The sequence below is a fragment of the Protopterus annectens genome, chromosome 8.part0, assembly GCF_019279795.1.
Source record: "Protopterus annectens isolate FY-2018-M chromosome 8.part0, PAN1.0, whole genome shotgun sequence".
Taxonomy (NCBI): domain Eukaryota; kingdom Metazoa; phylum Chordata; order Ceratodontiformes; family Protopteridae; genus Protopterus; species Protopterus annectens.
This window is the reverse complement of record NC_056741.1, coordinates 916285538-916312771: the sequence shown is the minus strand read 5'-3', so window position 1 is coordinate 916312771 and position 27234 is coordinate 916285538. Positions and strand designations below refer to the sequence as shown.

General features: G+C 38.8%; 1 protein-coding gene across 1 annotated transcript in view; it reads right to left on the bottom strand.

Moving 5' to 3' along the window:
* The window catches only part of PROSER3 (proline and serine rich 3), a 1217796-nt gene that overhangs the window by 300494 nt on the left and 890068 nt on the right, over positions 1–27234 (bottom strand). Inside the window, exon 10 of the mRNA XM_044080441.1 lies at positions 7145–7319. Coding sequence (XP_043936376.1) covers positions 7145–7319 — 175 coding nt within the window. The remainder of the gene's footprint in view (positions 1–7144; positions 7320–27234) is intronic.

Genomic DNA, 27234 nt, shown 5'->3' with positions numbered 1-27234 from the left:
CTCCCTGCGGGAGAGTGATGTTTAAAGACATGCAGGTAGGTGCGTGCGTGAATGGGTGTGCCTTCTTTGAAGGTTGGGCATCAGGCTGGCAACTTGGCATCGTAAAAATCCACTGCCAATCATTAGCGGACCGGAGTTCTGCTGTGGCGACCCCTAACAGGGAAAAGCCGAAAGACTTTATGTGAAATTTTAAACAATAATGTGTATAAGTACTGAAGTATGGGTCTTTAAGATTTAAATGACAGCTCATGTGACCAGCACTATTATTAAAGCACCATTTTTTTGAATAAGCTTATATCTGATGAAGTTTTACTGACTTGTAAGATGAAAGCACTTATATTTTAAAATGAAACAGTCTGATGTTTTGAGAACTTCATGTTTGGTGGTGATTTTTGTGCTTTTGGAGTACTGTAGAAAGTGTGTAAAAATCTCTGTAGCAGCTATTTTTTTAACTTTGGAAAATCAAAACAATTTCTTATTTCCAAGTCTTACTGTATAATAATGCAATGTGTATGGGTCACTGCATGTGAATACAATATATGCAATTTGATGCATAAATGTAATTACGTATACACAAATAATGGCGTAACAAGAACCAGGGTATAAGTACAATAATTATTTCATACATATATGAGGGACTGGAGGCAAAAATTAACGTGGGAGGATTCTTCTCTGAAATATTGCGTCTGAAGAGAGGAACCAAGCAAGGGTTCCTCTTTCCTCTTTATATGCATTATATTTAGAATCACTGGCAAAGAAAATAAGGGACTCAGAAATTCAAGGATATAACTGATATGGTAAATCAAGAAAAGTTGACTTTATTTGCAGACAATATTATTTTGTACCTAATAAAAACAGAAAATGACATCTCAGTGTTTTGGAACATTCTGAGACAGTTTCAAGTCATTTTCAGATATAAAATTAATGAAGATAAAACAAAGGCTACAGCTGTAAACTATGCACCCATACATTAATTGGTTCAGCAATACCCATATTCATGGGGACACAATAAAATTAAGTATTTAGGTGTACACGTTTAAAAGGATTCTGATATGGCAGCTAAGGATATGTTGAAAAGACTAAACAAAAAATAATACTGAGAAACTGGAAACTCTTCTTTATTGATATAAATAGCAAGATACAAGCAGTGAAAATATTTTTATTCCTTTAGTTTTATATGCAAGTCAGGCATATTTTTAACAAACAAAGGAGAAGCTGAGGATAGTAATTAATAAAGAGTTGAAAGATTTTATCTGGGAGGAGAAGAGGGGAAGGGTCAAGTGGGATAAGATGATCCTTCCAATAGAACAAGGTGGCTTAGGATTACCTGATTTGAAGGGATATTTTAGAGCTACACAGCTAAAGCTCATATACATTACACAAATAGGAAGCTATAATTCAAAGTAGAAAGGGGTGGTGATACTGATGAAGCGGGGTAATTCAAGAAATAAAGACAGAGTGGGATTGTGGATGAATATCCTTAAGGAGAATAATAACAGCCATACATAATATTGTATTAATAAAGTAGCAGAAAATATTCTAAGAACTAAGCCAACATGAGAATGGAGAAAAGAGATTCTGCCGATAGGATTGACTGCAATTAGGGGTACAGAGACTAGGCAAGAGGATGCTGAAATTTACTGGAGAAAACTGGCAGAGAAACCATGGTATCAGGAGCAAATAGCTAGAGAGGGAAAGGTAACAGAATGGGAAGAGGCCAAGATTAAATTTGAACTGCAGACTAAAGACCACCTTCCCTGTCAGGGATTAATATCAGAGAACAGGCAAACAGAAAGGGATAGGGGAATCCTAAGTGAAAAATCTGCCCTGGAATAACTTATAGTTGAATCTAGAACAGAAACTGTTGTTAAAAAGGGATAATTAATAGGTCATATAAAAGTTGCATAATAACTATAGGCATCAATCAGAGAAGGTTAGAAGATTGGGAATAGAGACTGGATAAACAATTCACAAGCAAACAATGGAATTACATATGTATAGCTCTCAAATATGCAACAAAGTCTAGAAGATTTAGTATTTTTGCTTGGAAGTGTTCACAAAGGTATATTTACACCCCAAACAGACTCCAAAGAATTTTTCCTCAGGTAGATGGCAAATATTGGAGGTGTGATGGAGAAGAAAGAGGTAACTGGGAACATATGTTTTGGGAGTGTAATGAGCTGTCAGCCTTTAAAAATTCCCTACAAAGTACTCTGTCAGAAATAATGGGTGAGCAAATGGACATGACTAAGGATTTTTTTTTTGTTTCTCGAGCTGGGATACAAGATTTGAAGTGCCTAGACATAGCAAGGCCTTGTTAAGTTTAATGTTGCTGGCTGCCAAAAAATAAATTACTAGAGAATAGAAATCAAAGTCTAAACCAACTTATTTGAAGTTGCGAATATTGTACCAGAGATAAAAGAACTGGAAGTGGATTCATTAGAAAAGTGCCTCACAGCAATAGGTTCTCCCGTTTGATTCTCGGCTGGAGTGCGAGGAGTGCCTTCTGTGTGGAGTCTGCATGTCCTCCCCGCGGCTGGATGGGCATTCGAAAGACATGCGTAAATGGGAGTGCCTTCACTGAAAGTTGAATGTTGAGCTGGCACCTCGGAGTTTGTGAAAATCTACTGCCAAACATTAGCGGACCGGAGTTCCGCTATGGTGACCCCTAACCAGGAAATGCCGAAAGACAAAGAAAGAAAGGAGCAATTACATAAAAAATAATGGAAACTGTGGGAACAATACATGCAGAATAAAGTTTTAGAAGAGGAGTGAGGTGTAAAGGAAGGCAGAAGTTGAGAAATAAATTGATGTAATGTTGGACTGATGTTAATTGTACAAAAGAGTATGTGTGATGTATAATGTTTGTAACTGTGACATATTAACATGGTTTATTTTCTTTTATATCAATGTATGTTTACCCATATCTTAAGTGATAATTTAATAAAGGTTTTAAAAATAAATAATTATTTCATACACTATATCACACTACAGTTGTGGTACCTGCACTATGGTCATAAACTTATCAAAGACTGTCATCCATATTATCTGTCATCTGTGACAAGAGTTTGACTAGAGAAAGCTAAGAAGGGGAGGGTAGGAGTCAGCAGCTTACAATGGGTAGACCCATCCTGAGGAGAGGGAAATGGTGGTCCTGATCAGCCCAATGGTTCCTGTGCAAGCAGTAGCTTACACAACAACGTATGTAGGACTGGGTGATGTGGGATTGGCAAATCAAGCCAGTGACTGTTGCCCTCATATGAGTATGGGTAAGAGGATGCACACACCAGCACTGGATTGTTAAAGGCAATGATGCAGGTGCACATACCAGCCACCAGTGGATGGGGTTTGGCACCACACTACAAAACTCCCCTAATGGCTCTCGTATGATAACTCCCCGAGGTAGGAACATTGACTGTCAGCAGACAACATGTGAGAGAAACCCCCCCCCCCCAAAAAAAAAAAGACTGCCATCCATATATGAACAGAAACACTAACAGTGACCTCTTCAAACTCCTATCAATAGTGAGGGCTGGACCCCAGATAACTCATCACCACACAAGCAGCGGCAAAAAGGGTATAAAAAGTCAAAATGGTCATATACAGCTACAAAGTAACCACTGGAGTCTTATGATTCACAATATGACAACATCTACACAAACAACAACAGTGTTTACTGTGATAGTTTGCAGAATGTCCCCATTCATAAACAGAAGGGCAGTGAGTCATTGGGGCAATTGGAAATACATCAAGAAAACGCTTCCCTGCACGGAGGAAGTTGCACGGCAAAGGAGTAATACAAAGTAATAAAAAATAGCCAGCAACAAGTTTGCTGTGAGTGATAATATTATTTTTTATTAATAATAATAAGACTGCATCAAACAGACCGGTTTTGTCTGGAATTAACCTGGCCTTCTTCAGTGTTGTAAAAAGCAAATAGAGACACAAGAAGTCTTAAATAATGAAAAGTGAATAAAAAAGTGAACATAATTGGCTGACATTAATACATCATAAATATTCATTAAGCCCTGGACTGAAAAGAGCACCAAGTTTGGTTATCCATTTCTTTTCTTTGGTATTAAGTCTATTATGCCATCCAGATTTGTGAGTGTGATCACCAATAAGTTTATCAATAATAATAAAGTGAAATTTGGCTGTCTGATGGTTGAGTGTGTGTTTGTATAATGCATTAGTTATTCTTTTACATCTAATGTCACTCAAATGCTCTGAAATACGTAGCTTGAATGGTCGGGATGTCTGGCCAATATAAAAAGACTGACAGCTGCAACATGCCATATAAATGACCCAGTCCGTATTACAGTTGGCAAAAAACTTGATGTCATAAACAATACTACTATTTTTGCTGGTGAATTCTTTTGTTTTCAAAATATATTTGCAATTGTTACAATGGCCGCAAGGGATACAGCCAGTGAGTTTGTCACCCAGTATAGTAGTTTGATATAACTGGAGTAATATGGAATCAGAATGATGCTTATAATGATTAAAGTGACCCCTAAGTTTTTACCTTTTCTAAAAGAAAATGAACAAACAGTGGGGATAAAAGTGTTTAGTGCAGCACCAGCCTTTAATATATTCCAATTGTCCCTAACAATACCTATGAACCTATTAGTGTTCCTACCAAAAGTGGTAGTGAAACGTAATGTGCTCGAAGACAGTGGTTTATTTTTATATGTCAACAAATCCTGTCTAGTAAGACCCGATGCATAGTTCTTAGCCATGGTAACATAACCCGAACTGTAGCCCCTATTGATGAATCTATCATATAGGTCCTGGCAATGATATTTGAAACTATGATCATCCGAACAATTGCGTCTAATTCTAATAAATTGTGATTTGGGAATGATTCTGGCAATGTGTTTTGGATGATAGCTGGAGGCGTGGAGTAAGGTGTTATATTGTGGGAATTTCCTATATACCTCAGTATTCAAGGTATTATCATCCTTTCTGGATATCAAAACATCCAGAAAAGTGATACGATCTCGATCATAAGTAATTGTAAAATGAATTCCCCATTTGTTATGATTAAGATATTCCATAAATTCTTTGAGATATTCAATATCAGATCTCCACACCATCCAGCAATCATCCAAATACCTCTGCCAGATATCAATTTCTGGCAGATACAGATTATGGGTATCATCATAAATCATGATCTCTTCAATATATGCCATGAATAAATCAGCATAGATGGGGGAAAAGGATGCCCCCATAGCAGTGCCTTTGATTTGAAAGTAACATTCCTTATCATAAAAAAACACATTTTTAGTAAGCACATGTTTGGTAAGATTGATCAAAAAGGTATTAAAGCCAGGTTGGTATATATTCAATTTATACAACCAATATTCGACCGCATCCAAACCTCCCAATGAGGGATATTGGTGTATAATGAACTAACATCTAATGTACATAGCCACCAGTTCTCCTCAATCTGCATATCGTTAATAATGCTTAAGAATTGGGTAGTGTCCTGGATCCTAGATCTGACCCAAGAAAGCAAAGGTTTAAGATGTCTGGTCAAGAATTCAGATAGGGGCTCAGTTAACGATCCGATACCTGCCACAATGGGTCTACCCGGTGGATGTAAAAAAATCTTTATGTATCTTGGGCAGGAAATAAATATACTGCATAAAACAGGATCAACCATGGTTAAATGTTTAAGAGTTTTAGATGTTATAATACCATTGTCCATTGCAGAATGTAAAGAATCATCAATTTGTTTAAACATAAAAGTGGGGTCAAGTGGCACTTTGGTGTAATACCTGGCATCATCTGACTGTTTATGTGCCTCGATGTCATAATCAGTCCAATTCATCACAACCACTGCCCCACCTTTATCGGCATTAACAATCACCAGTTCCTTATTCTGCACAAGTTCATTTAAGCAAGATAAGTCAAACTCAGACATATTGTTAGGCATAGGTGGACATGTATTGGAAACAAAATGTAGATCCCTAAGTACACTACGTAAGAACAGATTTACAGACGGATGCATCGGTGGTGTAAAAGAGGAGGCATGATATTTAAAACCATCCATGATCTGTTATTCCTCCCCTTTGTTTTGAAAAAATAGTTTGAGGTTAATCAATCTGCAAAATGTAAATGAATCTTGGGCAAAGGTATCTTCAGGTACAAAAAAGCCAGGTATAAAAGACCTTTATTAAGCAGAGAGATTTGTTCTGCGGTTAAAACAGTATTAGAAATGTTACATACATTATTATTGACAACAGAATTTACTTGTTCGTTAGTACTTCCATAAGATTCTGTAGACTTGTAACTCTTTTTGTGTTTTCTACCCCCTCCCCCGGTGTGATCTAAAGGGGATATATAATTTTTACGTTTTGGAGTCGGAGACTCCATGGTGCGCTGTGTTTCAGTGTCAGTGCCAGATGATATGTCATAATCAGTAGTGTCAGTCTGATTACCACGTCCTTTGAGGATGGAATGTGGACATTTGCGTTTAGAATTTGAAATATTCTTACTATGTGTATCCAGGGCTTGATGAATATTTATGATGAATATTTATGATGTATTAATGTCAGCCAATCATGTTCACTTTTTTATTCACTTTTCATTATTTAAGACTTCTTGTGTCTCTATTTGCTTTTTACAACACTGAAGAAGGCCAGGTTAATTCCAGGCCGAAACCGGTCTGTTTGATGCAGTCTTATTATTATTAATAAAAAATAATATTATCACTCACAGCAAACTTGTTGCTGGCTATTTTTTATTAATTTGCAATTGGAAACACAGACAAAAAATTAGCCCGAGTAGTATGACCAGACTGCAGCGGTCTACTGTACTTATTCTTCATTACCTATTTTATCAATGATTTATAACATAATAAAAAAAAATTCATATGCCTTTTTATCTTATCTGCCTCTTTCATACAACTTCCTGGGAAAAACAATATATTTCATATATTTTTTGTGTTTGACAAATGTACCAAAAAGGTTACAATAAACATCATTTACTTCTGTGTCCTCTAAATGCCACTTTTGAAAAGTCTTTCAAATTCAACTCTCAGCATTCACACAATATTCACTGTCCCTCTAAATCTGTCAGAAAACTAATGTGTCATTCTACAATTTGTTTGTCCACTGCAAATTGCTACTCCTTTTTTTACCTTCAGCTTGCTCAAGCAGTTGTGCTATGGCCTCCAAAGACTGTGGAATGTTTGAGGATGTAGGGGATGCTGGGTCAGGAATAGGTATAGCTTCATCAGTTATAGCAGATCTCTTTGGTCTTCTATACGGCAATCCTGGAGATGCAGCAGGAGAAAAAAGTGCCTCTGAAACTACCTGTAAGTTGAAGTCAATAGAAATTATTTGTTTAAAGTAAGCTCATGCAATGCTATGTCATATCACATAAGAGGATCAAGGTCTACAAAATGAGAGTCTTTATAAACTCAAACTCATGCATGCTTATTGTACCTAACTATCTTTTTATTTTCTTTCAATGCATCCAACATAACAGTCCCTTGCACAAAAAGCATGTCTTTCTTAACCAAGATTTGCAAACTATGTACCTCTCTCAAAATACTTCCCAAGTGCATCACTAATCACTAACCTATTATCTCCCTATGATCCAAATGGATAAAGTACCTCAAATTATAACTTACAGTAATTACAATAATCATTACTGTGCCTTTACAAAGAAATGCAACTGATAAACAAAGTTGTTGGCATGAACTGGACTCGTTCATGCTTGTATTCTAGTCTAATCAATGCACTTCATTTTTTTCAGTAATGCACTCCTTTCTATACAGATAGGCACATCTACCCTGTCAAAAATATTAATTATCATGGGAATCTTTCAACTCATCTCAAACACTTAATGTGAATCAGAGATAAATACTGGCACTTATGGAAGGCCACAAACAATTATTGGTATGCCTTATTATTTTACTAATCATTCAAACATATCATCAAAAAAGATGTTAAGTTAGCAAAAGGCTCTTACTATAAAACTAGACAGAATCAGTGTTTTCAGAAACCAAAGCTATACTTGTTTGAACTTAAAATATTACTTGTTCACTTAAAAATCCCTGCTTCTCCTTCGGTGTCGGCCCTTCCTCAACTAATATTTTTGAAAGAGTACTTCACAGCTTCCTTGCCTATTCTATTCATCCCCTCTGAATATTCTATAGCAGAAGCTCTTCTATTTCAGTACCTGCCACCTCTATGTCATCTACACCCTCGGATCATTGCTGCTTCAGCCCTGGATTCCACTTTAACACAATCCCTGTCAACTCTCTACAATCCTCTTGCCAATCTTCCTTCTTCAAGTCAAACCAAGAATAAGTGCATATCACATTATTAAAGAAACCCTGCTTTTATTTCTGAAACACTCATCTTTATCTTTAAATGAAAATATTGTACTTAACCATAATTCTACATTTGGAACAGCTGTACATTCTCTGTTACAGCTGGATTAAAATTGCAGGGATTAGGAATGCTCAAGCAAGTACACTTTCCCAGGTACTGCCTTTATACAAAGTTAAGGAAAGGTAAGCAATTTTTTTCTTAAATATTGTCATTGTATAATAGTAATAACCCACTCCTGGATGTGGGTATCACATGATTTATTCACACTCAATCATGGGTTGTTAAATATTTATTACATAATTATTAAGATATGAAAGGAAACATTTTGTCTTTGAAAAGTTCATCCAAGATGAAATCAATTCAGATTTTTCTTTACCATATTTGAGAAATAGAAGTTATGTCCTTACCATAACGTTCCATGTGGAGTGTTCATCTCGCCTTTGTTCTTACACATGGGTTCGGAGCCGATCCTCGGCTCCGTGCCGGCCTCTTGCAAGCTCTGCATCGAGAAGAAGCTCGAGACAATCTAATACCCACAATCCCCCTCTGCCTTTACCTCAGATCTAGTTTGCAAGCAAACCAATCTACAGAGAGAGCACATTCATGCTTACATCACATATGCACAGAAACAATCTATACATAACTATATATATATATATATATAAGCCAAATAGACATATATAAAATATATATGCCAACTATGTACACAACATTGTAACAGCAGCAGAATGCTCCTGGCCAGGCATCAAAGAACGTTCTTCCTAAGGGTGGGAGGGTGGGACTGTAAGAACAAAGGCGAGATGAACACTCCACATGGAACGTTATGGTAAGGACATAACTTCTATATGTGATAGTGTTCAATCTCGCCGTTTGTTCTTACACATGGGTAGCGTCCCTAGCTCCTTGTTCCTGAGGAACTCACGGGAGGACGTTCTTGAGCACAGTGGAACCAAAGGTTGCCCTGTCCCTAGAAACCTTGTCTACCTTATAATGAGAAATGAATGTATGTGGCTTAGACCAAGTAGCAGCCGCACAAATAGCGTCCAGTGGTAGGCGGGCTGCATGAGCCAAAGATGTAGACACTGACCTTGTGGAATGTCCTTTGGGTTTGTGCAAAAGGGTTTGATTTGAAGAATCGTGGACATAGATTATACAATCCGTTAACCATTTAGAAAGAGTTCTTTTGGTAACTGCAAGTCCTTTCCTGCTATCAGCAAAGGCCACAAAGAGTTGATCAGTTTTTCTGTGATCTTTTGTTCTATCCAAGTAAAATCTTAGCTGTCTGTGAACATCTAATTTGTGTAACATATACTCCATTTTGTTGGAGTGGTTTTTGAAGAAAGTGGGTAATTCAATGGACTGATTAATATTGTTAATAGAACACACTTTAGGGAGGAAGGATGAATTGGTTCAGAGAAACTCTGTCCGAGTGAAAAATCAAATAAGCCTGCTTAATCGAGCGCGCCTCAAGTTCAGATACTCGCCTAGCAGAAGTAATGGCTACCAAAAGAGAGTCTTCCAGGACAAAAATTTTAATGGGCAAGAAGAGGCAGGTTCAAAGGGGGGCAACATTAATTTAGATAACAACAAGTTTAACTCCAAGGTGACGTAGGAGATCTGACCGGTGGTCTAATATGAAAAACCCCTTTTAAAAAGGCTTTACAAAGTCTGTGAGCCATAACAGGAGCTCCACATTCTTCCACATGGAAATTTGAAATGGCAGCCAATTGAACTCTCAGTGTAGCAGGAGAAGCACCCTGATGGAATAAGTCCGTTAAAAACTCTAATATCTTATTCAAAGGAGCTATAAAAGGATCCACATGGTGTGTATTCGCCCAGAATACAAATCGCTTCCATTTGCTAGCATATGTTTTGGTAGTGGAAGCTTTATGGGAAGCCACCAATATATTCTGGACTGCTGGTGACAAAAGATCAGACCTGGCTAAGTTGGGAATTGGAGCAGCCAAGCTGCTAGATGGAGGGACAGGAGCGGGATGGGGAACCCCTGACGAGTGAGTCAATAGGTCTGGCTCTGGGTCCAGAATCCAGGGTCCCCGAATGCAGTGTATCTTCAGGAAGGGAAACCAAATTTGACGAGGCCAGAATGGGGCAATGAGGATTATTGTCCTGTGTAGGTTCCTGGCTTTCTGGAGAAACTTTGATATCAGAGGAAATGGAGGAAATGCGTACAGGAGTCCCGGGGGCCAATCGTGAACCAGTGCGTCCTGGGGACTTCCCGGAGGGTAACAGGGCAAAGTAGCTCCTGCATTTGGCGTTCATTGGAGACGCAAACAGATCGCAGGAAGGCTGGCCCCACTTGCGAAAAATCCTTTTCGCTACTGATTGTTTTAGGGACCACTCGTGCGGTAACAGAATTGCTCTGCTGAGCCTGTCGGCTATGACGTTGGATGACCCGGGATGTGCGTTGCTATTAGAAAGCGACACTCCGCCCACTGCCAGATTCTCATGGCCTCTCTGCATAGCTGATAGGATTTGGTTCCCCCTTGCTTGTTTATGTACCAGACTACAGACATGTTGTCCGTCTGAACTGCAATAGTTCCCAGAGGAAGAAGGGGAGCAAAGTGTTGCAACGCTAGAAACACTGCCCTCAACTCTAGAACATTGATGTGCAGATTGTACTCCAAATTGGTCCATTCGCCTTGGACTGTCTGTCCCTGAAAGATGCCCCCCCACCCTATCAGGGAAGCATCCGTGGTCACCGTAACTGTTGGCGTGGGTAGCACAAACGGTCTCCCCTTGGAAAGGTTGCACGTTTGAAGCCACCAGTTTAGATCTGTTTTGCATGTCTTTGTTATAAGAATCTCGTGTGTTAGAGGTAGTTGTTGAAACGACCATTGTGCAAACAGTAGCCATTGTAGGACTCTCATGTGCAGCCTTCCCAAGGGAACTGCAATAAGGGAGGCTGACATGAGGCCCAACACCTTCAGTACTAGTTTCGCAGGAGATTTCCTTGACAAGAGTAGAAGGCGATATATGAGTTTGAAGTGATAATATCCTTTCTGAGGGAAGCCTCAGAATCAACTGACGGTGTTTAATTCTGCTCCTATGAACAAGATATTTTGTGATGGCTGAAGTAAGGATTTTCCCAGTTTACGGAAATCCCTAGGTGAACACACAGTTGAAGAGCAAAGTCTCTGGCCTGTAATAGTTGACGCTGGGTGGTGGCAGAAAAGAGCCAGTCGTCCAGATAATGGAAACACCTGAATCCTTGAATCCTTTGCGTCTCCAAGTGAGGCGCTACCACTACCATGCATTTGGTGAAGACCCTGGGGGCTGATGTCAGACCAAAGGGCAGGGCTCGAATTGAAAGTGACTGGCCCCAGCCGGAGCAGATGATCTCTGGATGCCCTGGCCATTTTGATGTGGTAGTATGCATCTTCTAGATCTATTGAGCACATCCAGTCGTCCTTCTGTAAGAATGGAAGGATCGATTGAAGCGTGACCATTCGAACTTTTCCTTCCTGACGGAAGGTATTGAGGTAGCTCAGGTCCAGAAGGCCTCAGTCCCTGTTTTTTTTCTTTGAAAAGAAAAGAAAGTAAGTCCCGAATCCTTGCCTTGCTGGTGTCCGCTGGGACTGGATCTTTTCTTAGCAGCTTTGAAATTTCTAAATTTCTATGGTGCTGGCTCTACTTCGGATGGGGTACATCTGGGAGTCTTTTCTTTGGAATGGGATGAGATAGAAAGGGGATGTTGTAACCTCTGGTAACCACGCTTTTACCCACTTGTCTGTAGTTAAATTTTGCCAGGCCTGAGGGTATAAAGCTAAGCGACCCGACTGCCTCCAGAGCAGGACAGTCGGGCCTCCTCTCAGGAGTGCTGGAAAGGTTTACCAGGAGTGTCTCCCTGTCACCTTGATGTTGCGGACCCCTCTGCCGCCAGGCGGCGTCTTCCACCTCTACCCCTCCTCTGCCTCTAGAGGCGTCTCCCTGTGTACCTGGGAAAGATCCTTGGGGTTTTCAAACCACATTTTTCCACCATGTTGCCCTTTGGGAGTGCGGTCTGGTTGGGGTGGAAAACGGACTCCGACAGCAGACAGAGTCTTTCCCTCCTGTTCACACCGGTAAGGGTCTCCTTTACTTTGGGGCCAAAGAGAGTGGCACCGTCAAATGGGGCGTTAGTAAAGGAAGACTTGAAGGCTTCCGCAAAGGAGCATAAGCGCATCCAGGGTTGTCTGCGAGCAATCGCTGAAGCTGCTGCCCTACTCGAACCTTCGCTGCGTGAAATCAGCCTCATGGACGAGTTAACAATCGATGTAAGGGTATTAAGTTGCTGTCACTTTCTCTGAGACAGCTGCATCTGTAGTACCCTGGAGGGTATCTCCCAACTCTTTGACTAGATCCCTCTGTAACAGTGTAAAATGGGTCAAATAGTTCAGGGATCGCATGGAAAAGGCCGCTGAACTAAAAATGCGCTTCCCGTATCTATCCATCGTCCTAGAATCTTTATTAGGAGGATGGACAGACGAAGAAGACTCCGACATCTCCTTTTTCGTGGCTGCTGCCACCACCATAGCGTCAACTGGAACTCCTTTTGTTAGGTAGGACTTGTCCTGAGGTGCCGTGATGTATTTATTAGGTTTCCTTGGAACTGGTTCCACTGTGTCAGGAGCCTCCCACGCCCTTCGAGCAATTAGTTCCATTCGCTCGTTGAAGGGCGGAGTGACCCAGGAGGAAGAAGGGCGAGCACCAAATGCCTTCAGCAGAACTGACTCATCCTCAGAAGGGGGAAGGGACTGCCAGTCACCTCTCTGTTTCAGGATCTCCAATATGTCTGAAAAAGAGACATCTTCCGAAGGTGACTTAGGGGACCCCTCTGACTCATCTAAGTCAGTATCAGATGTCAAGGATTCCTGTGGAGAATCCAAGTGTCTCCTCTTACACAATCTTTTCCTAGGGACTTCTTCGTGGGGAGCATCCGAAGAAGCCTCGGAGGAAGAGGGGGCACCCTCCAGGGGTGGCTGAGACACTGGTGCCCGACGCTTGGATGTGGCCGTGGGTGCAGATGAAGATACCGGCCCTTTATGGGGAGGAGAGGTTGCTTCCACTGATGTGGTTGTCTAGGTAGACAACACCTTCCTCATCAGGTCGAACGCTCCCGGGTCCCGCATCGAAGAGTCCCCCGGTTCCGAGGAAATGGGAAGAATCCCCGACACGGGCACCGAAGGCATCGACCCGAGGGCGGAGCCGAGTCGATCCGCGCCGAGGCCCCGAGGGGAGAGTCGGAACCGAAACGTCGGTTCGACTCTCGGCCCCGGAACCAGGACAGACCGTCGGCTCCGAGACTCCGGTATCGGGTCCGACGGGGTCGAGGTGAGAGGAACAGACCGAGAAAAGGACGGTTTTGGACCCGAGGGCTCCACAATCAGTAGATCAGCCTCTTCCGGCTCCAAAGACTGAATCGGTCTCGGAGGAGGAATGGATGGAGATACAGGGAGGCCTTCAAGTTTCGACACCAACTGGGTGGAAACCGAAATAAGTTTGGAGAGGGCCGAATGCTCCAATAACTTCTGCACCACGCGATCGACATCGATATCCGAAAGTTTGGAGGAAGAACGGGTCGAAGGAACCGAAGACGGAGCCGACCTCAATAAGGTCGAAGGAGGGAGTTCCATCACCGGTTCCAAGACTCGAGGCTCAGGAACCGATACCAGTTGAACACTCGGCCCCGAAGTCTGTGGAACCGGTGATCTAACCTTTGATGAAGAGCTCGGAGCCGATGACTTGGGCTCCGACGTCTTCGATTCCTTAGAGGACTTCGATGCCTGGTCAGAAGCATCCAGAGCCTCCTGAAAAGAAGGTTTCAACAGACCTCTGTCCATTAGTTTCCTCGTCTATCTGTCATGACCCTCCCACTAAAGAGTGACAGATGGAACAGTCCTCTTGCAAGTGGAGAGGGCCAAGGCAGTAGACGAGGAACTATGGTTGTCAGTCACTGACATTTTCTGGCCACACTGACAACGCTTGAAACCTGACTTCACCTTATCAGACATTATAGAAAGAGAGACAAGTCCAGTAATGCAGTCAAATCCGTTAAAGTTTGTCAAATCCGATAAAAATTGTCAAATCGGTATAAAAGAACTTTTCTTTCCTCAAATATTAAATTTATGAAGGGATGTAGGCCCCGAAAATTATCTAACCGATAAAACTAGTTAACGGTACCAAAAAATCAACCAGACCACAACACAATCATACAGTATAATACTGAAACATCAAATAGAAATAGAAAATCTAATAAAATATAACAAACAAGTTATATCTTAGCTTTAGACGCTCGAGCTAGCTCCCAGCGATGCGAATGCAGCAGCGGCAAACTAGATCTGAGGTAAAGGCAGAGGGGGATTGTGGGTATTAGATTGTCTCGAGCTTCTTCTCGATGCAGAGCTTGCAAGAGGCCGGCACGGAGCCGAGGATCGGCTCCGAACCCATGTGTAAGAACAAACGGCGAGATTGAACACTATCACATCTGGTGTTAACTTTAGCATGACAATCCTGATTAAATTGAGGAGGGGTGAGCAGATGTTTTTAAATTCTACTTCAAAAGGATGATACTGTTAGAAATTAACTATATTCTATTAAAGGAGATAGGTACACATTAAATAACACAGCAAATTGTTCAAAATACAGTTGTACATTACTTACTGCAATATTTATATTGCTTAAAATGGCTGTCAAAGAAAAAAGCAAATTAAACATATCCACTTTCCTTAACTCATTATAACTGAGTGATGACAAAAGGTGCATCTGCAGTTACCTCCTAACGCCTCTAGGTGTCAAATATTGCTTGTTCATATTTGTATTAATTCCAAAACCATACTACATAGAAAGTATCAGAATATTTTATCTTGAAGGATACATGATGGCAAACACACTTGTATTGAAATGTGACCTCTGTCAATGAGTATTTGTTAGAACTGTAAGGTGATGGCTTCATTTTTTTAAAGGCTCAAGCCACACCCACTGGGAGTTAAAGGTGCACAGTCAAAAGAGCTGTACTGGAGGGAAATATTTAATATACAATGAAAAGTCTAGAGTAAGGATTTATTTTACATTTGTTTACCGGGCTAGTCCAACTGGATATATTTCCATTTTCAGCAGAGGCCCAGGGAGAAAAGCTCCACACAGTAACATACAAAAAAAAATTATCATGCACAAATATAGAAAGAAATTATGTTAAAAGTAATCAGAAAGCATTAGTGTAAAAAAAAAAAAAAGATACTATTTGTGAAACACAATACCCAATAGGACAGGACACTCTTACAGTAAGATATCTGAGGTAGTTTACAATACATTCAAAGTTTAATTCATATCCTAGTTGTTTCAATAATTTATGACAGTTGCTACTTCTTGAGGGGTAAGCAATACTGATTGGTGAAAGGAGGCAGTATAGAGATAGGAAATAGAGAAAGCAGACGATTAGCCAGAGTAGCAGCAAGAGCATAACCAGCGTGTTTTAAGATGTTTCTTGAGCCTTTGTTTAAAGAGCGGAAGGGAGGGAAGTAAAGTTAGATCTGATGGCAACAGGTTCCAATATTTTCCAGCGGTATTAGAGAACAAGGAGTCACCTGCCATGTTATTAGACTTGCTAATGCTAGCCAGTAGTTTACTAGAAGAGCATAAGGAATTGAGGTTTGTATAGGGGGTAATAAGGTTAGAACATATAGGTGCGTTGTTAGGTTGGTAAAATACCCTATGGACAATGATAAGTTGGGAAAGTATTAAAAAGTTTTTTAGTTCAAGCCAGTCTAGCTGCTGTAGGTTCTTACAGTGGTGAGTTCTAAATGGATTCCCAGTGGCAAATCTGGCAATATTGTTATAGGAGTTGGCTAGTTTAGCGAGGTTATTTTTTTTAGGTTAGTATATATGGGGGAAGCATAAAGAAGAGTTGAGATTAGATGGGAGTGGGCAATTGTAGTTCTGGCTGTTGGTGTTAAGAAGGGTTTTATTCTATATAGGGAGCCCAATTTTCTATTTACTACAGTTTTAATAGTGTTATTTATATGGTTATCAAAGGTACCATTATTGTCAATTATAATTCCTAACAGTTTGGTAGTAAAGTCAGGGGTTATAAGGGTGCTGTTATTCGATTTGATAGAGAAATTTATAGGGGGGACTTATTGTTAGGTGCAAAGAGTAAGAGCTTGGTTTTTCTGGCGTTCAAAAGGAGGCAACGTTTCAAGAACCATGCCTCTACTGTGTTACATACTTTCTGGGTTAGAGACTGTAGTTCGGATGTGGAGTTGGCAGAACATATGAGCGTGGAATCATCTGCATATTGCATGCAGGTGGCTCGAGGGATTGCTAAATGCAGGTCAATGATGAATAAAGAAAAAAGAAGTGGACCTAGAATGGAGCCCTGTGGGACTCCGAGGGAGACTGGCAGGTGGGAAGATAGTTTATTCTCCCAGAGGACTGCTTGTTGCCTATTGGTAAGGTAGGACTTGAACCAGAGAACTGCCTTGGTATCTAGAGAAAGGGATTCATGAGAATTTATGAGCAGGGGGTGGTTTACCATTTCAAAGGCTTTTGACAGATCAATAAAGAGTGCTGATGAGAGGATGTTGTTATTACGGTTTCTATTGATGGAGTCGGTGAAAGACAGGAGAGCTGTGGTGGTACTATGAAATGGCCTAAAGACATGCTGACAGTTAGCTAGTATATTATGTTGAGTTAAGTGGTTTATTAGCTGATGGTGAATGCATTTTTCCATAACTTTTGCTAAGGGTGATAAGAGAGCTATAGGCCTGTAGTTGGAATAATCGTTGGAGTTACCACCTTTATGTAAAGGGATAATGTGGGAGATTTTCCAGATATCAAGAATGATTCCTTCATTTATGGTTCTGTTTATAAGGATGGACACAGGATAGGCAGCTGCTTTTTGCAGGTATTCAGATGGTACTTGGTCAGCAGAGGGGGTACACGGCTTAAGTTTTTGGATGGGAGAGGTAGAGATGGGTTGTATTTGGAATGTTGGCAGAGTATCAAGTAAAGAGGTAGGGAGATTTAGAGTTGTCCGTGGAAAGTAGACAGGCTAGAGATTTTATGGTGTCTGTGAAGAAGGTATTGAATGCACTGCCAGTTTGAATGGAGGCACTGTTATCAGCCCCTAGAGGGGATGGTATGCTAGAGTGCCCTGGGTGTAGGAGTCTATTTAAGCTTGACCAGAACTTTTATGGATTGTTATGGTGAGATTGTTGTAGTTTACAACAGTAGTTTTTTTGTCAGTGAGTATTGCTTTTTTGTAATATTTCTCAAGTGTCTAAAGGTTTGTTGCTCAGAGATCATTCTGGATGCTCTCCACTTAGCCCAAGATTTATTCCTAAGCAATATCTGTTGTCTAGTTTCTTTTGAAAACCAGAGGGCTGGTTTGGACTTCATTCTAATAGACCGTTTAGGTGCATACTTACCGAGGATAGTTAAGAATTTAGAGTTGAAATATTTAACAGCCTCATCAAGAGAGAGAGTTTTTAGTGGGCTCCAGTTACATGCATTAAGTTCATTTTGGAGTAAGACAGGGTTAAAGTGTTTGTTGATTCGTGAGGTCCTATATATGGGGATGTTAGGGATGTCGTTCTTTTGTCTTATAAATGTAAGTTAGAGTATGATCACTTATGTCATCTGGTAGAGTTCCTACCTTGTAAATTTGTTGTTTATTAATAAGTATCCAGTCTAAGATGCTCTCTTTTTTGTTTGGTTTGTTAAGTCTAGTAGTGGTGGTGATTGTTTGACTAAAGCCATGAAGATTAATATGTGAAGAAGGACTATCTGTATTAACACATTTCCAGTCAGTATTGAAGTCTCCTAGTATAATTGTTTCTTGTGGGTAAGTAGTGGATATCCAGCTTAGAATATCCTTTACTGTAGTACTATTATTACCAGGAGGTAAGTAGATGCAGATGATGTATAGGGCTTTGCTAGGGTTGAATTGAAGTTGGGAGATAAGGACTTCGGCCTTACTATCTTGAGGTGGGTTATAAGGTATAGAGGAGATCTGTAGCCCAGATTTAAACAGTAGTGCTACTCGCCCACCCCTACATTTTATGCGGTTGAGTCTCAATATGTTGTAACCTGGGGGGATTATTTCGTTGTCCTTAGTTCCAAGTTTTAACCAAGTTTCTGTGAGACAGAATATATCAAAGGAATGTATATCAAGGAGGGCATGGAGATGGGCAATTTTGTTGTTAATACTGCAGATATTCAGAGAACATATAAGTAAGGAGTTAGAGAGACTGGTCTGTGTTGTTAGGGTGGAGAGAGTGGTACAAGGATTTGTTAATGTGGAGACAGTACTTGGGCCTGGGTTAGGGTGGATGTCACAGTCTTTTGAGGTGGGCGTTTTTAGGCCAGAAACTGGGTTATTAATGAAGCTGGTTAGCTAGTTCAGCTTCCTTACTGTGGTGTTACTGAATTTGATATGTGTGAGTAGATGGTACTTGGCTAGCAGGGTGTGGATTTAATATTTATTTGAACATGGGTAAGGGTATAATTTTGAACAGCTGTTTGTTTAGGAGAGTAGTTGAAGTGGTAATAATTCAACATTTCAAAGGAGGTGAGGAGACAGGCAGAGGTGAGGACAGGTATGAGAGTAGCTGAGAGTATTAACTTGATTAGGATAGTTTTTGTTGTTGTAGACATATTGTTAGGATTACCTATACTACTACTACTACAGCATGGCCTGGGCTAGGATAAGACAAAAAGATGGTTAGGTTTTGTTGAGTCCTTTGAGAGGATGAATTGGTAAAGGTAAATGAAATAAGGTAAAGTACTATAAGAGGAGGTATTGGATAAGGTGGGTAAGGAAAAAGTTAAATAGGAGGGGTGTGGCTAAATTACATAGATTGGTTGAAGCATAGGATAGGAAGAATGGGAGAGAGGGTGTGGTTAAGGAAATATAAGTCTAGGGCCCCTGGGGGTGGGTGGGAATTGGGGGTAGGGTAGGGGAGCAGAGTAAGCCCACAGGGCGAATGCAGCGGGCAGAGCCGAGAGGTAATCAGTTATACAGTGAGACTGTGTTCTACAAGGCTTTGAGTAGGTACATGGCATTTTCTGTAACTACATTTCCTAATACATGCAAAGGGTGTCCTTTTGGTCTAGGTGTGTAGGGGAGAAGGTATTATTAAAACAGCCCTGAAGCAGGAGTATTAAATGACATAGATTAAGCTGTCTAGGTTATCTGCTTTTATGACTAAAACTTTCTTAATTCCTGTTTGGGGGGGATACCTAGAAGTAATGTTTCAAATGGGATAGCTGGAATTGGTTGTTCAGCAGAGCTGGTGGAGTTCAGCTAGAAGTAAAAATACAGCCTTATGTTCTGTTGCCCTCCAGTGGCCTATGTAGGGAATTACACTAATTAACTAAACTAGTTAGGAGGTAAGAAAGAAATGTAAGAAAGGGATGGACGGCCTCGGGGTAGGTCTGCAGGTGTGCTGGCCCTTACAAATAGGTTTACCAAAAGCACTCACTATTATATAGTTAAATTACTAAGACTGTAGGTTATCACCTACACTGTGAGGCTAAAAGAAGCATGTCTAGGTAGTCCACGTTAAGGTTACAGGTTGGGTATTCTTTTCAGTTCAGTTGGGATTTCTTTTATCTTGCTAGGTTGCCGATGGGGGGGCAGCTTGTGTCTCAGCACAAGGCATTCAAGCTGAGAGACAGAGAGAAATAAATGTATAATGGCTACTTGGTTAATGTCTTTGCAGGAGTGGGAGGTGAAGTGGTGGGGAGGAGTGCAAGTAAGTGGCTGAGTGAAGTGTAAGAAGCAGTACAGTTTAAACACAGGTATGCAACATATAGACTCCAAAACACCTATTTGTGAGGCACATAAAAAGGATAAACCCACTACAGTCTCCTTCCAGTAATTCGTACTTATTATAAAAGCTTACATAAAGATGGAAAACTAAGCAGGTTATCAGTTGGTATAACTTTCACAGCAACATAAATGCTATACTCTGCTAGAACTTTTCTTGTGGACAGGAACGCTTAATACACAGAATATCAGCTTATACAATTTCTAAAACAACTAAATTGGTAAACTTCAACAGGAACTTTCTTGTGGTTTGGAATGCTAGCTTATTCCTAATAGCTAGGTTATTTGTACAGGCTAAACTATACAGAAATGTCAGCATGTAAGTTTCACAGCAAACATACTATGATAAGCTCTACAGGAGTTAACTTATACTCTTGTGCGTTAGGTTACTCGTGCAAGAAATTTCCTTCTGAATGTCTAACCTCTCATTTCTAATAGCGCGAACATGTGTTCTTAAAAGCAAAAACAAAGTATATCAGCGTAGCTGAGATATTGGCAAAATAGTGTAGACTAAATCAAATAGCAGCTGGAGACTGTGTTACGTCTGCTGCGTTTACAGTATTTGGTGCTGGGACTAAAGTCCTACTATTGATGCTAACTTCCTATGCCAACATATGTCCAAAATTAGTATGTGAAGTAGAAGCACCCTTTAGCAATTGCCGAGAAGCCAGCATTACCTCAGCAATGACGCTCTGTGCTTAACTAATTAATTGTTTGTCCCGGTTGCAACATGCAGGCCCAGGAAAATAGCCCTGATAGCAAAATCAGCGTTTTTGTACCTGGGAGAAGTATACGGTGGCTGAAATAAGGTGTTAAAACCATATGGTAGTTATAGATAGTGTCAGCGCTCTGTGTCTGAGCACATTTAAAATAGGCTGTAAGCGAAATTACAGTGCACTGCAACTGGATAACAAGTAGAGTAACTGCTGTGGAGGAAAAACTCCCCTATATCTTATTAACAGTTTTACAGTGCTATCCGTTTGCCAGAGCACAAGACAGATGCGCAACTGGTTCAGACCTCAGTGAGTGACGCTATACTAAATAAATCAGTGTTTTAACAGCTGGCCAATCTTACTAGAAGTTCTCAGTGTCATAAAAGTGGCTCTGGTAATACAGAGTACAGTAGGTACCCTCAATGCAGATGGCACACCACGCAGGAGAGCACGCTCAGAACCTAGGTTGCTTAGCATAACAAATCTATCACAGATATAATATAACAGTGCCTGCTCGGCTATCAGAAAGCCTATCAAATCAAAAAGTAATTTAAAGAAGAAGGCAACAAAGTGAAATACTCTGAATTTCTGTCAAGAAAAGGAATAGATTTAAATGAACAAGCTAGGTCTTCAGTTTGAGACCTTATTGCATGAATCCATAATAGACTGGTAACATTCCAAGTGACCTGAAGTAGATGCTAGTTTAATAAAACCTAGAGGAAAATAAAATAACTAGACATTCAGTAATTTTGGACTACCTTTAACCTTTGGGTCAGAAAGTGTAGTCAACTTATTCTTGGAGTTTTTCTATTCCAAATAAAATGTATTAGAAGTCTGAAACAAAGTGGTGACATAAGAGAAATGTATTCTTGCAAAAGAGATGGAGAAAGCATTAGTTTTAATTACTGAGGATTTTTACCAACAAGTTAAACTTGAGCCTAAAGCTTTATTCAATGTCCTCTATTACTGAGTGATTACATTTAGATGAGAAAGTGATACTGAGTCTGTTATGCATTTGATCTCTATGTTTAGGTGATGTATTTTAAAAATTAAATCCTTGTAGTCTGAAATATCTGTTGATGTAAATGAAGACAAGTGCTGATTTATCAGTTTAATTTATAGTTAGAAGCTATATTATACTCACCTACAATTTTCTGTTTCTTACACATTTTATTTTTAAATAACCTGCAAGGGTTGTAATATTAATTCTGTATTGCACCAGAACTTATACTCATACAAGTCTTGAATAACATAGTAAAATCGAGGTTCAATAATGCTATAAAGAGATAGGGTGATAAGGGGAATCTTTGCTACTCCCAGAAAGTTTGGAGGACTAATACCCCTACTGAATGCCAAACACATAGAAGCAGATTCACAGATGACTCCAATAGCATTAACACATTTGTCAAGGAAGCTGTATATTAGCACTTCATACAGAAAGGGGGCATCGGCTCTATCATGCACCTTAAGGCATCTACTGCAAATGCACCCACAGATATACATATTTTATTATGGTATAAATTAGTTCTACCATAACACTATTGCCTTGGGTTGTTTCCCTTTCATAAATCCAGAAATAATGTTACCAACCACTATCCTAAAATGTTCAACAAAGACTGGAAAGTAAAGTTAAACATCTCACTTGATAGGTAGTAAGTTTTGATTGAAAAGGGGACTTCATTAGGCTTGTGAATAAAGCCTGTCCTACACTGATTTATATACTTAACAAAAAACGAATTTTTCATAACATTAAGTAACTTTTGAAAAAGTGGAAGAATAGATAATTTCCATTTTCTGATTTTAAGAAACTATCAGTTGCAGAAAATTCATGGAAAGAAATCAGCCTATATAGCTTCCAGCATACCATTCAGGACTCTAATGGGATTAGAGCTAGATTTTTTATTGTGTTTTCAATGATTCATATATTGTTTTGCGAGTACAAGAAAACACCTGAGATATTTCTTGTTGTTTACTACTTTGTGAACTTAACAGAAGTGAATTTTAAAATTATGATTACATTTATGTATGCTTGCAAGAAGCTCGCAAGGCACACTGGCCAATTTAGCATATTTGACAGAAGTGTTGCCTCAAAAATGATAAGTTAGCGGCTTGTAGGTTCTATACTTCTCCTTGAACTGAATATTTTGAATTATCATTTTTCTGTGTTTATCCATTTTAGTCATCAGTATCTTGAATTTGGTTATTTTTCTTGATTTTACATTTCATTAGTTAAGATGTTTTACTATTTAGGATCCCTATTAAAGTATTGGTAAATGCTGCTAATCTAATATCAAATAGAATATCATTGTCCACAGTATTCTGAAAAATGGAGATTCAATAACCTTATTTCATTCTGAATGTTACTTTCTTTTAATAACAATGGGTTATGTCTCAAAGTTAATAATCTTGACTTGTTAGTTGTAGATGGACTGATACAAAATATGCATTAGTGAGTGATCAGAAAATGACCACTTTTCAGTTTTGTATTTCAAATCATGATTATTCCAAGATTTTGAGACTGCAAAAAGTCAAGGGGGGGGGGTCTTTGCTGTTAGGACACAAGTTTTTATTTGGGTCAAACAGGTCTTTTATACTAATGACATTTTTAAGAAAAGATATTTTCTTGTTGAATGAAGATTCAGAATCTAATCTGTCATATTCAGAACTCAGGTCTAAGTTCCAGTCCACAACCAATATGTAGTGACAGTTAACAAAAAATAATGAAAGATATTCAAACAGCTTCCATTTATATGAAGTGGTAATTACCATGAAACAGTATTTTTGAGTTTTTAGCTAGTGTCATGGACTGTGGCTACAAGAATTACATTTGCAGCTCAAATATACTACAAAAACATGTATTTGAGATGCAGATGTACACTCTGTGACATTGGCTAAAAACAGCACTTGTGGTAAAAAGTGCTTTGCATAAGTTCTACATCTTTCTGAATACCACTAATAATGCATATCAAAAACATCTAAGAAATGACTGACCAACATCACACAGTGCATTTACTGAAACTATTCCTAGTAGTCTAGCAATGATAAGACTGCAGCATAAATCATAAGAAACCTCTTATTTGGGTTACTCATAACTTTGCTTAATTCCAAAAAGTAATTTTTTTCTTGGTCCGTCTTGTCATACCAGGTTTGTTAACACATGCCAGCTGCAAAAGTATGGTGGCATTTACATTTATATTCATCAAATTATGTAGCTTGCATATGAGCTGCCTGTACTAAGTAACTATCATTATTCATTTGAGAAACCTGGATGCCATCGAGATTCCAAGTTAGATGTTTACTTGTGTCATTTCTTTGATTTTTCTGAGCAACCCAGTACTTATTTTGCAACACAAAAGACGTAAATAACTGATCCACACAAACACTAAACAAGAAAACAAAATGAGGCACATGACTAAATTAGTGAGAAAGCATGTACCACAACAAAGGTGCCTGTATCTGATAACAATAACGTAAATAATCTAGATAATGATAAAAATAAAAATACCAAGTTCTGTTTGTAGTCACACCATGTAGAATTCTCCTGATTACCAAAAAATCACGTCTTTTCAGACCACAGTTCTTTGTTCAAGAATGAAATATCCAGTTCTTATTCAGGTATATATCACGTCTTTTCAGACCATGGTTCTTTGTTAAAGAAGCACTATCCAGTTCTTATTCAGATATATATTAGTTTATTGAGACAATCAGTAAGCACTTTCGCTGACAAGCTTTTTCAAACCTATAATACTCCATCTCAGCAATAGCTTATATATACACATTCAAACAATTAAATAATTAAATTAAGTAATTAAATACTTTGATCAATTAAATCCTTAAAAACCTAAGACATACTTTTAAAACTTGAAACATAAGATAATATTGTTAACATCTATCTACAAAATTTTCATATATATATTAATAAACTACATTATATTATGTAAAACTATAATATTAACATGCTGTTATTACTATAATGACATTGCTTAAAAATAAAAATAAATTTGATTGTCAATGAGATAAAAAAGGAAATAGCAACTTTAAAAATCTTTCATTTGATTCTATGCCTCCTATTTTTTAACACTGGCTTTAAAGGGACCCTATCATTCAGGCCCAGGGGGATATGTGCTTTTGTTTTTATAATCCATTGTGCCTCAGTTTGCTCGGTACAATTTTTAATATCTCCCCCTCTGACATTAGGTACATTGACTTGTAATACTGAGAATAAAAACATATGGGTATTGTCATTCTGTAAAACATGTTTGGATAAGGTGTTGACTTCCGACTTAATACGAATCTGATACAAATGTTCCCTTATTCTTTCTTTTAACATCCTATCTGTCTTGCCAATATAAAAAGAACAACATGATGTGCAGTTAGCAATGTAAACTACGTGCCTTGTATCACACAGCTAGCATTTACTTTAATTGGAAATAATTGTCCTGTTGTGGGATGTACAAAAATACTAATGTTATTAATATAGTTACAAAAATTACATTTGGTACATGGACTGGTACCATTAGGGTCAATAATGTCCCTGCTAGATTTGTAATTTGCACAACATAACATCCTATGCAAGTTTCTCTTATTCTTGTATGCAAACTGTGGTCTTATACCTACATGCTTGGTGACCTCAGGGTCTAGCATGAGTAAGTCCCAATATTTAGTGATAACATCTTTAATAGATTGCACATCCTGTGTATAATAAACTGTATACCTTAAAAGGCTCTCACCATTATGCAAGTTTTCATTGACATTAGTTCTGTACATCTGTAATCCAGTATCAGAAAAGATAGGACAAGCACAATCATGTCTTATACTTTTAACTTGTTCAAATATTTTCTTTATTTCTTTGGAATTATATTTTCTATTACGAAATCTATCCCCTAAATCATTTAACTCTTCTTCGAAGTCATTAGGACATGGGTTCAATCTGGATACCCTAATGCCCTGTCCCTTCAGAACATTCGTAAAGGCATGAGATGGGTGCATGCTGTCTCTGTGTAAAAGGGTGTTCTTATGGCAAAGTTTTCGATGCACTCCTGTATTGAAACCACCATTCGACAAACGCCATATAGTCACATCTAAAAAAGATATGTTCTTTGTAGAGTAATTCATAGTAAACTTAAGAAAGGGGGTTAACCTATTCACTTGTTCCTCAAAAATATGCAACTCATCTGAGCTACCATGCCAAAGAAAAAATAAATCGTCCACAAAGCGTCTATAAAAAAGGACATGTTCCTGATACATATTAAGGCAAAAAAGTTTTTCTTCCTCCCATAGGGCCATAACTAAGTTGGCGTAGCTATTGGCACACGAAGTGCCCATAGCCACACCATCTTTTTGTAAGAAAAAGTTGTTGTTAAATAAGAATACATTGCTTTCTAACACTGTCTCAAGCAAAGTACAAAGAAAATCTATCCTGATGGATGATAAATCAGAATGTGAAGTAAGGTATTTAAATATGGTCTCCAACCCTTTGTCTTTAGGGATATTTGTAAACAATGAATTCACATCCATAGTAACAAGCAACAGACTTGGGTCTCTATCCCGCCCTCTGGTCACTTCATAAAAATCCAATAAAAATTCCTTCGAGTCTCTAAGTATAAACCTATTATGGATTAGAGAGAACTTTGAAGCCTTATGTAAATAAAAAGAGATATTTTCAGTGACCCAGCCTCGACCTGAAACAATTGATCTCATTGGAGGGTTATTAGGATTTTTGTGGATTTTAGGCAGTCCATGAATGATTGGGATGGTAGGTTCTTCTAAAAATAGATAATCCAATAGCTGATAGTCCATTATTCCTAATTTATACATATCTTCCAAATTGCTGTATACCCTGTTGATAATGAGTTGTACTTCAGAGTATGAGATAATCTTATAATGTAGCATGTCACATAACATTCCCTCCATTCTATTTTCATAGTCCACTCTATCTAATATCACAATAGGACCACCTTTGTTTGCTGGCCTGATAGATATATTGCTATCATACATTAAATCGTTCAGGGCTCTGATCTGCTTTGAACTTAAATTATTATTAGTTAAGTTAATACTTTTATTCTGAAGAGAATAAACTTCTTTTTCAACAGCTTTACTAAAAACCTCAAGAGATGGATGTAAATTGGGCATCACTAGACTCGTTTTTTTAAAAAAAACTGTCCTGTCTTATAGTTTTATCATCAGAAAACATAATTTTCAATTGTAAATTTCTTACAAACACCTTCAAATCTAATATAGTATCAGTAATACAGCTACGCTTTAATGGAACAAAAGATAGGCCCTTGTTCAGGACTTCCATTTCATATTTATTGAGTGGTCTGTGGGATAGATTATGAACTATGTTAAT